This window comes from Phocoena sinus, chromosome 9 (genome assembly GCF_008692025.1).
Source record: "Phocoena sinus isolate mPhoSin1 chromosome 9, mPhoSin1.pri, whole genome shotgun sequence".
NCBI classification, from domain to species: Eukaryota; Metazoa; Chordata; class Mammalia; order Artiodactyla; family Phocoenidae; genus Phocoena; species Phocoena sinus.
Genome location: NC_045771.1, coordinates 65,232,689 through 65,248,269, shown reverse-complemented (window position 1 = coordinate 65,248,269; position 15,581 = coordinate 65,232,689). Strand labels below are relative to the sequence as shown.

Here is a 15,581-nt window from a genome sequence, read left to right as displayed (position 1 = left end):
GAGGAATATTTCTATTTTATCTTGCTTAATTTTTATAGTTAAATGATTTTAATTCTAAGAATCAGGGAGTATTTATATTTCCTAGAGGAATTTGAAGAACGCAGGATCTATTTTATGTGTATATACACACATAACTCTGACTTCTAAGCAAATACTACCACTTCCTCATCTTCCTACTACCGACTTTGAAAAAGGAGTTCTGCTTCAGTCTGTTCCTACAGGACCACCAGGCAGGATTTATGCAGACTCCACACTGGGACGTCTTCTACCTTTTACTACAAGGGGAAAAAGTGGAAGGGGTAGGGGCTGCAGCAGGGTCTCTTGAGGTTCTCTATGGCTAACGCTCTTCCAATTAAATTCCCTGAAATCATGCCATTGCCAACGTTCTTTTCATCCACAGTGGTCTGCTGTCAAAGTGATTAGGGCTGCAGTAGCAGGCAAAGTTACAAGTATCTTAAAACTGTCATTCGTAGTACACTGTAACTGCCTCTTCTTAGCCTGAGCCCCATCCACTTCCTTATTGCCAGTTACTTCCCTGTGTGGACTCTCTACTCCAATTGACTGCATCAATGTTACTAATTCCCAGGGTCATGCCTGCCTGAGTACCTTTGCTTTTATTTATTTTATCTTCTGCTTAAATAAAATCCTCCCTTCCTTCTCTCCCTTCCCAGAACTCTGCTTATTAAACTACTACTCCTTCAAAACTCATATCAATGCCTTATCTCGATAACCTGTCATTTTAGTACCCCCCAAACTAATGTAGTCTTACACTTTTGAATCCCAATTATACAAAATACCTCTTTTAACATAATTGTTATATTCTACCTAGAATTATACTCATTTTTTTGCTCAACTTATCCCCCTATTACTTTTCTCCACTGCATTATAAGATCCTTGAGAGTAGCAAGAATTATTTCTAACCCCTCTAGATACCCCTTGAAGCGCAGGTAACCGTTGCATATTGCAGTCAGTATATAGGTTTCTAATTAATGTTTTGAAGAGGTTCTTTTTTCTTTCAATTGGCCATCTAAATTGTAAGGACTTCAATGCCAGACCCAGTAACACCATAGTTCTGTTAAATGTTTCCTAATCAAGCTTTTTATGATCTTGAGGTAGGGAGGAAAAGTCGCTTTTTAATTCCTAAGAGAGAAGTTTCACATAATAGTTGGTATTTTTCTATGGACATGAAAGTTTATTTATATAGCAGGATTTCATCAAAGTATTATAAAGTCTTTCCTTTTGCTGGAATGATAGAAAATCTAAATAGTCACATTAGTATGAAGCGTATGTTTTTGTGTATAAGAGGATTTTTTAAAAAATACGCTTATCACTAATTTTGTCACAGGTGACATTTTATAATCTCCCCAGTACTACAGAAATGGGAATATTCCCAGATGTCTGGAATTAGATCTTCCCATAAATAATAAGTAAATTCAGTATTGTATCTATCAATTTTTCAACCATAAAATTATTCCCCAAACAACATGACCGTGCTGCAGTGACTGATTACTCCAAGCCATGCTTTCCAAATGGCCACATTGTTGTTATAATTAAGACCACATTGGGGCTTATCTGTGCAAGTACCTTGACATCAGCCCCAAACTGCTGATGCGGCTTTAACGTGGATCGGGGCAAGAAAATAGTCTTTATGTCTGTAAACTTAAACAGTTATCTTGTAGCTCCTGGACACCTTATGCTGATGTTGTAGAAGTTCTTATTTTTTTCAAAGCCAAGCAGTGAATTCCAATGTCAAAAACAATTCAGAGTTTTAAAACCACAATTTAAATAGCATACGTATACTCAAAGTGAAAGTGGGCTAAGTAAAGACGCACATTATTTTGTTGAAGAAGGATAATTTCACCATTAATATGAAGGTATGGTTAAAATGGTTATGTAAAATGTCTACAATTAGCATGTGTTTTCCTGAGAAATAAGGCTGGACAAATCTAGAGCCTCACGGAAATGGGTAATAAGAGTGCTCATTTATTTCTCCCCCATCCAATTAGCAGGTTTAGGAGTCGTTCCTATTCAAATCCGAAACTTATTGCTTCCAGTGATGGAAGATAGGATATGAACTGTGACAGATGTTTTCACCTTCATGAAGCAGGGGACAGCAATGACATGCTGTTTAATGCAGGTTATTCGCATGTTGATCCCATGTTCAACACTGCATAAGTGATTAGAAATTGCAAGTAAATTCTCACGTAAACTGCCTACTGATTTATATGCTGACTAGCGGGATATCCTTACTCACAAATGAAATGATACCGAAAGATCAGCTCAGGGTGTGTTTTTCTTATGACTTTTACCCAAATCTCAAGCTTTAGAGGCCATCTTCCATAATAGGGTCACTAGCTATTGAATCACTTTTTCATATTTTTTTTTAACTTCTTTAGACTTGCTTTCCTAATATCTAAAACCCACCTCTTATTATGTTCAATATTTCCTCCATTTACTATTACAAATATGTGTGATGAACACCCAAGGTTTCTGCCATTCCACATGAACAACCAGTTATTTTCTGTTCTTAAGATGAAATCCAGAGACTGCATAAGTTTGACTAGATCAAATTGTTAATAAAGTAACCAAAAAATTCCTCCAATACTCTGCTTTTAACAATATAAAGCTTTTTATTTTCATAGTTGCAATTATAAATAGCATAGTGTTAAGAAACTTCCTAAATTCCTGTTACTGTGGCCGCATCATTTAATCTGTATGGGCTCATCCACTTTATAGTTTTTACCTTGTACAGCAGCTGTGGATATTAAATGAGGTCCCATCTACAAAGTACTTATAATGGGGCTAGCACATAAAAAAGTTCCATATTGACAACTCCGCACCATATTCTATTGATTAAAGGACACATCTGTTTTACCCTTCATCATCTCTGTAATTACTACATCTTACAATGGATGTATTTTTTAAAATTTTTATTGGAGTATAGTTGATTTACAGTGTTGGGTTTCAGGTGTACAGCAAAGTGAATCAGTTATACATATATATATATATATATATATATATATATATATATATATCTCCATTCTTATTTTTTTATATATTCTTTTCCCATATAGGCCATTAAAGAGTATTGAGTAGAGTTCCCTGTGCTATACAACAGGTTCTTATTATGTATTTTATATATAGTAGTGTGTATATGTCAATCCCAATCTCCCAATTTATCCCTCTCCCCTTACCCCCTGCTAACCGTAAGTTTATTTTCTACATCTGTAACTCTATTTCTGTTTTGTAAATAAGTCCATTTGTATGCTTTTTTTTAGATTCCACATGTAAGCAATATCATATGATATTTGTCTTTCTGTGTCTGACTTACTTCACACGTATGATAATCTTTAGGTGCATCCATGTTGCCACAAATGGCATTATTTTGTTCTTTTTATGACTGAGTAATATTCCATTGTATATATGTACCACATCTTCTTTATCCACAATGGATGCATTTTAAAATCACTGTGTCCAAGCAGCAGTTATAACACAGTTTTCATCGCTAGTACATGTGAATTTCATTGTTATTTCTGGGAGCAATAGCAACCTCATGATATTTCTGCCAGAAACAAAAACAGCTAAGGGCCATTTGAGGAAGGAAAATAAACCGTTCCTCAGTTGCTTGCTTAAACCTCTCATTCATAGACATCTTCTCGTATGATTAAAAATACAACAGCAAGGGCTTCCCTGGTGGCGCAGTGGTTGAGAGTCCGCCTGCCGATGCAGGGGACACGGGTTCGTGCTACGGTCTGGGAAGATCCCACATGCCGCGGAGCGGCTGGGCCCGTGAGCCATGGCCACTGAGCCTGCGCGTCCGGAGCCTGTGCTCCACAACGGGAGAGACCACAACAGTGAGAGGCCCACGTACCGCAAAAAAATTTTAAAAAATGCAACAGCATCAGAACTTAGAAATAGGTACCAGTATCCTGGAAGAAAACGCTGGAGACAACAGGGAAACACTTGAAGAAATCCTGCATCATGAACACGTTTGATGCCACAGAGATGATAGTGTAGGAGAACACAAACTTTGATGAGTGTGAGTCTAAAAGCTATTTGAAATATTTGGATTCTGAATGTAAAGAAATTTTAGGAATACCGTCCCTTTTAAAGTATGTAAAAGGGTTATATTTTTTAAAATTGTCAATAAGTCATACAAAGCAATTTCAATAAGCATACAGTAAAAATTAGAGTTGATAAAAAGTATTGTAGTTTAATTTGCAGCCATTTCTCTTTCTTTGGGACACATAAAATGATGGTCTATCCCACAGTCAATCACATCTTAGATTTGAAGAAATACGACATTATCATTACTACATGGCTTCTCCAATAATGCTATGGAAAGTCAGAAAGCATCAGTTGATTTTAAAACCCCTGTTTCTAATCACCCTAAATCCTAATTCATTGAGATAATCAGCACTTTGAAACTGTAATTAAGGCTTTCATTTTGAGGGATAGCATTTGAAAACACACTGGGTTTTCTCCATCCACAGAGTCTCAATGCCCATGTTTCCCCTGGTTAGCAATTACATAGGCTTTATTTGTTCCTCATTTTCATCTTCTCTAGTGAATAATGGCCTCTCTCTTTGAGGTCCTCCTGAGTGCCCCAAACCAAATATCATATATACCATATAGTTTAAATTTTAAGCCAGACCATGCCAAATGAGATAAGTTTACTATGCAATTTGCCTTCCTAGCAGTGCGCTGGTCACATGTGCTAAGTGGCAGGTATCGTTGTTATTGTTAATTACAAGGAACAGAGAATGGTAAGGTTCCTGTTGGCACCATATCTAATCTGCTAATGTTGTCCATTTTTATAGGTGGAGCTCAGTGTCCAAATAGCAGTGCTTTGCAAGAGGTGCGCAGCTGTAACGAGCATCCCTGTACTGTGTACCACTGGCAAACTGGTCCCTGGGGCCAGTGCATCGAGGACACCTCAGTTTCATCCTTCAACACAACTACAACTTGGAACGGGGAGGCCTCTTGCTCTGTTGGCATGCAGACAAGAAAAGTCATCTGTGTGCGGGTCAATGTTGGCCAAGTGGGACCCAAAAAGTAAGGGCTTTAGAATGACAACAGTAAATCCTGTGGCCAGCCATGCAGGGATTGGCTTAGGCTTTACTTGCTTCATGAAAGGAAGCATTTGATTCTTATCATACCTGGCCTCAAGAGTAAGACTTCTTTGTTTTGAATGCAGCCGCTGATAAAGTTGTAACAGCTGGAGAGTCTTGTACCTGGGATCCATAAATTCTCTAGAAATCTTTCTAAGTGATATCTGCTTTCAGTGTTACAGTAGCAGTTTCTGCTTTTATTGAGCTAGTGAAGCAATGAAAGAACTGCTTGCTTTTGGTCTGGCTGATCAATAATGACAGTATATGAAGTCCTAGCAGTAGAGGTCATCCATGACCTCCTTTATATCCGTAGGCTGTGGAGGCTGCCGATCTAGTTTAATTGGGCAGTAGCCTTCTATGCTCTGCCTTTCATTTCCCCTAGAAAGTACTATATCAAAAATACTGAGGCCAAACTTATTACATCTTTTAATGGTTAAATGAATAAGCCGTTTATTCCCAAGAGAGAGCCTTAGGATAGGATGAGTGTTATAATAAGCAGAAAACCCATCAGTTTCCTACTGTAGTTACCAGTAGCGTAACAACAAGGCAAACGATTTGCCAGAGGGGAGGGCAAAGAACTAGAGAGTTGGCATATTGGATGTGCCTTGTGAGAAATATAAACAAAAACATGTCATAGCATAACTGGGCTAATTCTTTCTTAGACAAAGTTAATCAGTTATAAAAATATATGCCAAGGACTTCCGTGGTGGCACAGTGGTTAAGAATCCGCCTGCTACTGCCAGGGACACAGGTTCGAGCCCTGGTCCAGGAAGATCCCACATGCTGCAGAGCAGCTAAGCCTGTGTGCCACAAGTACTGAGCCTGCGCTCTAGAGCCCGTGAGCCAAAACTACCGAGCCCGCATGCTGCAGCTACTAAAGCCCACACGCCTAGAGCCCGTGCTCTGCAACAAGAGAAGCCACCGCAGTGAGAAGCCCACGCACCCCAGCGAAGAGTAGTCCCCACTCTCCACAACTAGAGAAAGCCCGCATGCAGCAAGGAAGACCCAACACAGCCAAAAATAAATAAATTTATTTAAAAAAAAAATATATATATATATATGCCAAGAGGAAAAAAGAACTCTTTACCTTTTGATATTTAGACAGCATAAATCTTTTAAAATTCAAATCATCTTAGCCATGTGAAACATGGAAAGTAAAACCCATAAGTTTGCATTGGTATAAAAATGGCCTCATAATTTCCAAATACTTGGCTAAGTGCTTAGATATCATGTGTGATCTTAAGCTTACTACTTAACAGATTCTGGCTTCAGTTTTCAAAAATTTTTGAAAGGATTTAATGAAAAGAAAATGTAGTAATGTAAGCACTCAATAAACCTTAGAAATTGTATTTTCTCTTAAAAATTTGAGATAGTTCTTAGTGTTTCAGGGAAAGGATAATGTAACTGACATATGACAAACTCCAGGGGATAAATAAGAATCCCATTATGAGTTGTTTTTTACTAATGGCCAGGGTTCTGGACATTAGCAGTATTTTGTCCCATACTTTATTTGTTTATGTACTTTGAAATTAAGAAATATATTAGAAAATACATGCCAAGAAGACTTGAATACACTGAAAAGCAATTCCACATGCTTAATAGGTAGCCCCAAACCAATATTTTAATAGAAATAATGCTAAAGTTGTAATGAATCTAACAAAGGATATTAATGTGCAGTGTATTAAAATTCAATAGCAGTAACAACAGAAGCGGAAGTCCCAAGTGCTGGAGAATTGTGGGTCTTTCTGGGACAAGCAGAGAGGTAGAAATATTCACTGTAGAGGGTTATAACCTGACCAACTTGTCATGGTACAGATTGGAGGGTTGCTGTGCTGAGCTTCTATGGGTAAGCTCACTCTGTTCCTATTTTGCAGTTAATCACTTTTTAGATGTTGCTGTTGGTATTTTCCTCACTTATGCAAACTACAAAATATATTTCTGAGCATTGGATGTACATACGCACAAGCCTATGTGTGGAAAAGCCTGGTGGATTAATGTTATTAAATCATTGAGTAGAAAGGGTTTCCTGAAGCTCCATGTCAGACCACCACAATAATCCATTAAAAATGTGCCTTACCCTTGCAGCATTTATTCAATGACCTGGATACAAGTATAGATTTGTTAAATCAAATGGGTTTACTTTGCCCTTAAAGTTCTAAAAAATTAAGCAAATACTGTGAATTCAAAAGAAAATGTTACTACCCTTATGCCTAAATACTAGGTTAAATTCGATGACTGCTTTTCAGTACTAGGCATTTGAAACAAAAATGCAAATAGAAACCTTGTTTTAAACTCCTCTTAATAAAACAGATTACTGTGCAATGGTAAAATCAATGTTATTGATCTTATCTATCCTCCGAGTAACAAACTTCGACTCCTATCACATCTGTTTAATTTGACCTTGAATAAGATTTGGGGGAAAATCAATTCCTTGATTTAAACCACAGACACTAAATACAAACAGTACAAAGGAGAAAAGAAGCATGTTGACTGAACCAATTGCCTCACCAAAGGAAGTCTGAATTCATTTTACTGGATGTAATCTAGGCTGTATAATTTATCTTTGTGTGTTCATTTAATGGCTTTGTTTTTCGTAATTTTTTTCTCCACAGTTAACCAAGTATCTTGCTAAGGAAATTTCTAAACCATATAAAACAGAATTTTGGAGGTTGTCAATGATAACGTAAATTCCGTTGATTTATTGAGGGCTAAAATTTGAAGAGCATGTAATTGAGTAATGCTCTCCCACTGTTAAAGTTATAAAACTGCCTCATTGAGGAGGAGTGCTTCCAATAATAATTACTAATCAATAATTCCATAGTTTCAAAAGAATTAACAGGATTATATGTGGGTTTTGCCATATAATATTTCCTGGTTAAGCATGTAGGTTAAGTTATAATTCTAGTGATTTATAAACTCAATTGTAAAAAAACGTTGCCTTCTATGATTCTCATCTGAATTTCTTTGCCATGCATGACCTTGAGTAGGCATAGCAATTAGGAAAATCCAGGCCTATACTCAACATAAACCAGGGAGATAATTTCTTTTTGAAATGTTGAATCCAATATATTTTTTTTAAATCCACTTTCAAATAAACCCTAGTGTTACAGAATGAGAGAGAAAGGCATGTATCTGTATAGCTGAATAGAACATAATACTTCTGGATGAGATAGGATATATAGATAAAAAAATTATAGATATATTAAAAAGGAAGTGTCAGCAAAGCACTATAAAGAAATTATGAGAAGGAAATGAATGATGTTGGTTTTTTCACTCATAGTTCAGTTCTGAAAACCTGATTAACTTACTTGTTGAGTTTATCTTGACTTAACAAAAACTTTGGCTTCTTCTATGGGGAGTATTTTTAAATCCCATTTTTCACTAATTTGCCAAATTATTCCAGCAACAGTTACATTGATTGTTCGGTTTATTTCTTCACTGCCTCTTAGCTTACTTGTCAGAGATTGATATGACCTCAAAAGAGAATTTCTTAGGAATCAGAACATTAAGTACTTTTAGTTACATGAATTATGTTATTATATTTTGTTGTCATAATATACATCTTCTTCTAGTGTTCCTGACCAACATTTGACCACTCATGATAGTAGAATCAGACTGTGAAGATGCAGAGAAGAATTGGAAAATGTGAAAACCATGTAATAAGTAATAACAATAAACAAAACAATAACAATAAACAAAACAGTATATTTAAAACTCATATATCAGCTTCCTAAAATTATCTTTTAGGAAGTGAAAACCTTTATAGTGTAAGACATTTCAGTGTTTTGTCATTATTTTTCTCTTGTTTTCCTAATATATTTTTGGTGTATTTTTTTAAAATAATAATAAATTTTACTCTATGTCAAGAACACAGTGTTTTATTTTTCTTTAAATTACTTATTGGCTACTTTTGTTTTATTTATATTACTCTTTTTGTTCTAAAAATATTGTAATTTATAAAAATATTTAAAACCCAATAATTTAAAACTAGGAATAAAATGGAAGAAAAGAAAGAGTAGAGACAGTGAATGAAACCAGGAATAAAGCAAAAATTGTTTATCTTAATGAGCTATACACTTTTATTATTTTTTTACTTATTTGTTATGAAATACTTAGCTATAAATACAATATTGGTTTTTGAGCATATGCTATGTATAGAATATACTCCATTATAAATTTATTTTGTGCTAAACATATTTTGTAAAAATAAAGTGCAGAATAACCTGGAAGATTATAATTGGCAATAAGCCTATTTAGTTATACAAAGATGTAGCCTTGGGTCCTTAAATTGGTAATTTGAACTTCCATAAATTTCTTATAAAGCATGTTGCAAAATACAGATTTATTAATGGAGAGATTGTTATAAATGGATAAAATAGAATTATTATATTTTCTAATGCATAGCACAATTACTGTAATTAAATTTACACTTCCTGCCTTGAGTTTCAGTTTGGAATAATTATCTTGGTTTTATAGCCCTTGTCAAAAGCAGAAAGGATCCTAGAGGTTAAGTTAAATAATACAGATTGATGCCTGTTTAGCAATTTCAGCAATAAAAATTCTAAAGATACTAAATTACCTGGTTTTCTGGATTACTGTAGAGGTCTAGTAGTTTCCCTTTGCTTTTCCCAGGTGTCCTGAAAGCCTTCGACCTGAAACAGTGAAGCCCTGTCTGCTTCCTTGTAGGAAGGACTGTATCGTGACGCCATACAGTGACTGGACATCATGCCCTTCCTCATGTAAAGAAGGTATTATCTGCAGAGTTTTGAAGGAGGTTCACCTAGGAACCCTCTCACTGGGACCTCCAAGTTCCTTTGGTTGAGCAATGTTTTTATTCTTACATGGGGCTGGCTGTGTAATCCTGGTTTGGCATGAATGCCATAAAATTTTGGCTTCCTTCTAGAAAATAATACAGCTTCTAGAGTACCAAACAAATGAGTTTTATGCCAAGACTGACTTAAATAACTTTATACTATAGATCAAGGTGAAAGGATTCTAAACTTTATTAATGTTTCCTTTAACATTGATTCTAGAAGAATGTATAGTGGCCTTATGTATTTCAAAAAGAATATAGAGTGATCTTCTCAGTACTCATGGCTCTCAACCTACTTAGTGGCAAGAAATAGCCATGGGACCAGATTCAGTACAGTTTCAATTATATGACCCAAAGGATGGGAATAAAGGAAAGAGAAAAATGATCAAATTGTACCTCTGCCAACACTTAACATGACATGAGGCATTTACAAGACGAGGATTTGTTACCAGTTTGGCTTGTTTTTGCTTTCATTACTCACAGACAAAGACCCTTTAATACGATGGCAGATACTTTGTTAATTCTTTACCCTCCAGGATAGGGTCCTTTCTCATTGCTGCTGAGAAAGATGTGAGCATTCTCCAGGTGACTTATGCAGTAAGTGGTCACATTGTCTCTCAGTGTCACAAGTGACACTGTCTCCTATTTTTTATTTTACTCTCCCGACAAATAGAGACAGTTTTTCTTCAGTTCCTTTTATGCTTTTACTTTTGCTTCTTGACTCTCACTAGAGAGATTCAATTTAAGAATCAACTTCTAGGGCTTCCCTGGTGGCGCAGTGGTTAAGAATCCGCCTGCCAATGCAGGGGACACGGGTTTGATCCCTGGTCCAAGAAGATCCCACATGCCGCGGAGCAACTAAGCCCGTGTGCCAAAACTACTGAGCCTGTGCTCTAGAGCCTGTGAGCCACAAGTACTGAGCCCGAGTGCCACAACTACTGAAGCCCGTGCTCCGCAACAGGAGAAGCCACCACAATGAGAAGCCTGTGCATGGCAACAAAGAGCAGCACCCGCTCACCGCAACTAGAGAAAGCCAGTGCGCAGCAATGAAAACCCAACGCAGCCCCCCAAAATATAAATAAATAAATAAAAATTTAAAAAAAGAATCAACTTCTAGTTTAACCACTGTTTTAAATCACCAGAATTTTTTTAAATCCTGAAGATATTACATAAGATTATAAACTTAATAATGGATAGTTTTTGCAGTGTGATTATTTTATATAGTTGAAACATGAGTTCCTTTTCATGCTTTTTCTGTTTTAAATACCCTTGAAATAGCAAATAAATTAAACCACATAGTGCGCAAGAATAGAAAATGTTGATTTGAAAAGTCTTTTAAGGCATTTTAAAAGTTTTGGGGACAAAAAGAGTTAGCATTAACTCTTTAAAAACGTTAATGGCATTAATCTTATTGATAAAGCAACGTCATTGACAATTTTATCCAGATTTTCTTCTTTTATCCCCTTACTTTCTTAAAAACTAAATAACATGATATCCTTTAGTTTGGTCATAATCAGCAGTAGGATTGTAGGTTAGTATTTCTCATAAGGTAGTATTTCTGTGATAATTGTTGTCTATTCATTGCTACAATGAAAAAGCTTATTTATTACATGGAATTTATGTGCTTGAAAATTTTATGCTGGATGTTTTATACTTGATGTTTTCTATTGGTATGAGACAGCCCATTTACTAATAATTCCAAAACATAGGCAGTTACATTTATAATGACATGATTAATAATCTCACACAAATTTAACATTTGTAAGTAAAATTTTTGAAAATAGAAAAAAATTTGCCTTTTCTTTATATTGGGCATTTCCTTATTTTGAGTAAAATATTTCAAAATAACTGTTCTTTTGGTCTAAAGCATTTCAATAAAATAAAATAATAAACTAGAAAAGGTTTCATTAAATTGATTCCAGGATAGACACTCCTCAAAATGAGAAATCAGGTAAAATTGTCTCATTTCATTAGAAATAAGATATTTTGGAATATTGGAATATCCCAAACTAATTTGAAACTAATTTGAGATATTGGAATATGTCCAGGAATTAAGAACCAATTTAGTAGTCTAAGAATTTATCTTATTATGTATTATATATGTCTGGAAAGGGAAGAATAATAGATATAAGTTACTCATTTAAAAAAACCTATCATTGAAAATTAATTTTTTTTAATTTTTTATTTTTTTATACAACAGGTTCTTATTAGTTATGCATTTTATAAGTATTAGTGTATATATGTCAACCCCAATCTCCCAATTCATCACACCACCACCACCACCACCGCCACCGCTTTCCCCGCTTGGTGTCCGTACATTTGTTCTCTACATCTGTGTCTCAGTTTCTGCCCTGCAGACTGGTTCATCTGTACCATTTTTCTAGGTTCCACATATATGCGTTAATATATGACATTTGTTTTTCTCTTTCTGACTTACTTCACTCTGTATGACAGTCTCTAGATTCATCCACGTCTCTACAAATGACCCAATTTCGTTCCTTTTTATGGCCAAGTAATATTCCACTGTATATATGTACCACAACTTCTTTATTCATTCGTCTGTCAGTGGGCATTTAGGTTGCTTCCATGACCTGGGTATTGTAAATAGTGCTGCAATGAACATTGGGCTGCATGTTTCTTTTTGAATTATGGTTTTCTCTGGGTATATGCCCAGTAGTGGCATTGCTGGGTCATATGGTAATTCTATTTTTAGTGTTTTAAGGAACCTCCATACTGTTCTCTGTAGTGGCTGTACCAATTTATATTCCCACCAAGAGAGCAAGAGAGTTCCCTTTTCTCCACACCCTCTCCAGCATTTGTTATTTGTAGGTTTTCTGATGATGCCCATTCTAATTCGTGTGAGGTGATACCTCCTTTTGATTTGCATTTCTCTAATATTAGTGATGTTGAACAGCTTTCATGAGCTTCTTGGCCATCTGTACATCTTTGGAGAAATGTCTATTTAGGTCTTCTGCCCATTTTTGGATTGGGTTGTTTGTTTTTTTAATAATGAGCTACATGAGCTGTTTATATATTTTGGAGATTAATCCTTTATCTGTTGATTCATTTACAAATATTTTTTCCCATTCTGAGGGTTGTCTTTTTGTCTTGTTTGTAGTTTCCTGTGCTTTGCAAAAGCTTTTAAGTTTCAGTAGATCCCATTTGTTTATTTTTGTTATTTATTTCCATTACTCTAGGAGGTGGATCAAAAAAGATCTTGCTGTGATTTATGTCACAGAGTGTTCTTCCTATGTTTTCCTCTAAGAGTTTTATAGTGTCCAGTCTTACATTTAGGTCTCTAATCCAGTTTGAGTTTATTTTTCTGTGTGGTGTTAGGGAGTGTTCTAATTTCATTCTTTTACATGTAGCTGTCCAGTTTTCCGAGCACCACTTATTAAAGAGGCTGTCTTTTCTCCATTGCATATACTTGCCTCTTTTGTCATAGATTAATTGACCACAGGTGTGGGGGTTTATCTCTGGACTTTCTGTCGTGTTCCATTGATCTATATCTCTGTTTTTTGTGCCAGTACCATACTCTCTTGATTACTGTAGCTTTGTAGTATAGTCTGAGGTCAGGCAGTCTGATTCCTCCAGCTCTGTTTTTTTCCCTCAAGACTGCTTGGCTATTCTGGGTCTTTTGTGTCTCCATTTTAAGATTTTTTTGTTCTAGTTATGTAAAAAATGCTGTTGGTAATTTGATAGGGATTGCATTGAATCTGTAGATTGCTTTGGGCAGTATACTCATTTTCACAATATTGATTCTTCCAATCCAAGAATATAGTATATGTCTCCATCTGTATCATCTTTAATTTCTTTCATCAGTGTCTTATAGTTTTCTGCATACGGGTCTTTAGTCTCCCTAGGTAGGTTTATTCCTAGGTATTTTATTCTTTTTGTTGCAGTGATAAATGGGAGTGTTTCCTTAATTTCTCTTTCAGATTTTTCATCATTAGTGTATAGGAATGCCAGAGATTTCTGTGCATTAATTTTGTATCCTGCAACTTTACCAAATTCATTGATTAGCTCTAGTAGTTTTTTGGTGGCATCTTTGGGATTCTCTATGTATATTATCATGTCATCTGCAAACAGTAACAGTTTTACTTCTTTTCCAATTTGTATTCCTTTTATTTCTTTTTCTTCTCTGATTGCCTTGGCTAGGACTTCCAAAGCTATGTTGAATAATAGTGGTGAGAGTGGATATCCTTATCTTGTTCCTGATCTTAGAGGAAATGCTTTCAGTTTTTCACCATTGAGAATGATGTTTGCTGTGGGTTTGTTGTATATGGCCCTTATTATATTGAGGTAGGTTCCCTCTATGCCCACTTTCTGGAGAGTTTTTATCATAAATGGGTGTTGAATTTTGTCAAAAGCTTTCTCTGCATCTACTGAGATGGCCATATGGTTTTTATTCTTCAATTTGTTAATATGGTGTATCACATTGATTGATTTGCATATATTGAAGAATCCTTGCATCCCTGGGATAAATCCCACTTGATCGTGGTGTATGATCCTTTTAATGTGCTGTTGGATTCTGTTTGCTAGTATTTTGTTGAGGATTTTTGCATCTATAGTCATCAGTGATATTGGTCTGTAATTTTCTTTTTTTGTAGTATCTTTGTCTGGTTTTTGTATCAGGGTGATGGTGGCCTCATAGAATGAGTTTGGGGGTGTTCCTTCCTCTGCAATTTTTTGGAAGAGTTTGAGAAGGATGGGTGTTAACTCTTCTCTAAATGATAGAATTCACCTGTGAAGCCATCTGGTCCTGGACTTTTGTTTGTTGGAAGATTTTTAATCACAGTTAAAACTTCATTACTTGTGATTGCTCCATTTATATTTTCTGTTTCTTCCTGGTTCAGTCTTGGAAGGATATACCTTTCTAAGAATTTGTCCATTTTTTCCAGGTTGTCCATTTTATTCGCATAGAGTTGCTTGTTGTAGTCTCTTAGGATGCTTTATACTTCTGCGGTGTCTGTTGTAACTTCTTTTTCATTCCTAATTTTTTTGCTTTGAGTTCTCTCCCCCTTCTTCTTGGTGAGTCTGGCTAATGGTTTATCAATTTTGTTTATCTTCTCCAAGAACCAGCTTTTAGTTTTATTGATCTTTGCTATTGTTTTCTTTTTTTCTATTTCATTTATTTCTACTCTGACCTTTATGATTTCTTTCCTTCTACTAACTTTGGGTTTTGTTTGCTCTTCTTTCTCTAGTTCCTTTAGGTGTAAGGTTAGATTGTTAATTTGACATATTTTTTATTTCTTGAGGTAGGCTTGTATTGCTATAAAATTCTCTTAGAACTGCTTTTGCTGCATCCCATAGGTTTGGGATCATCATGTTTTCATTGTCATTTGTCTCTACGTATTTTTTGATTTCCTCTTTGATTTCTTCAGTGATCTCTTGCTTATTTAGTAATGTATTGTTTAGCCTCCATGTGTTTATATTTTTTATGTTTTTTTCCCTGTAATAGATTTCTAATGTCATAGCATTGTGGTCAGAAAAGATGCTTGATATGATTTCAATTTTCTTAAATTTACTGAGGTTTGATTTGTGCCCCAAGATGTGATCTATCCTGGAGAATGTTCCATGTGCACTTGAGAAGAAAATGTAATCTGCTGTTTTTGGTTGGAATGACCTATAGATATCAATTAAATCTATCTGGTCTA

General features: G+C 35.4%; 1 protein-coding gene across 1 annotated transcript in view; it reads left to right on the top strand.

The window, feature by feature from the left end:
• THSD7A (thrombospondin type 1 domain containing 7A) overlaps window positions 1-15,581 on the top strand; it is a 456,679-nt gene that overhangs the window by 356,674 nt on the left and 84,424 nt on the right. The window contains exons 8-9 of the mRNA XM_032643093.1: window positions 4,821-5,055; window positions 9,744-9,859. Coding sequence (XP_032498984.1) covers window positions 4,821-5,055; window positions 9,744-9,859 — 351 coding nt within the window. The remainder of the gene's footprint in view (window positions 1-4,820; window positions 5,056-9,743; window positions 9,860-15,581) is intronic.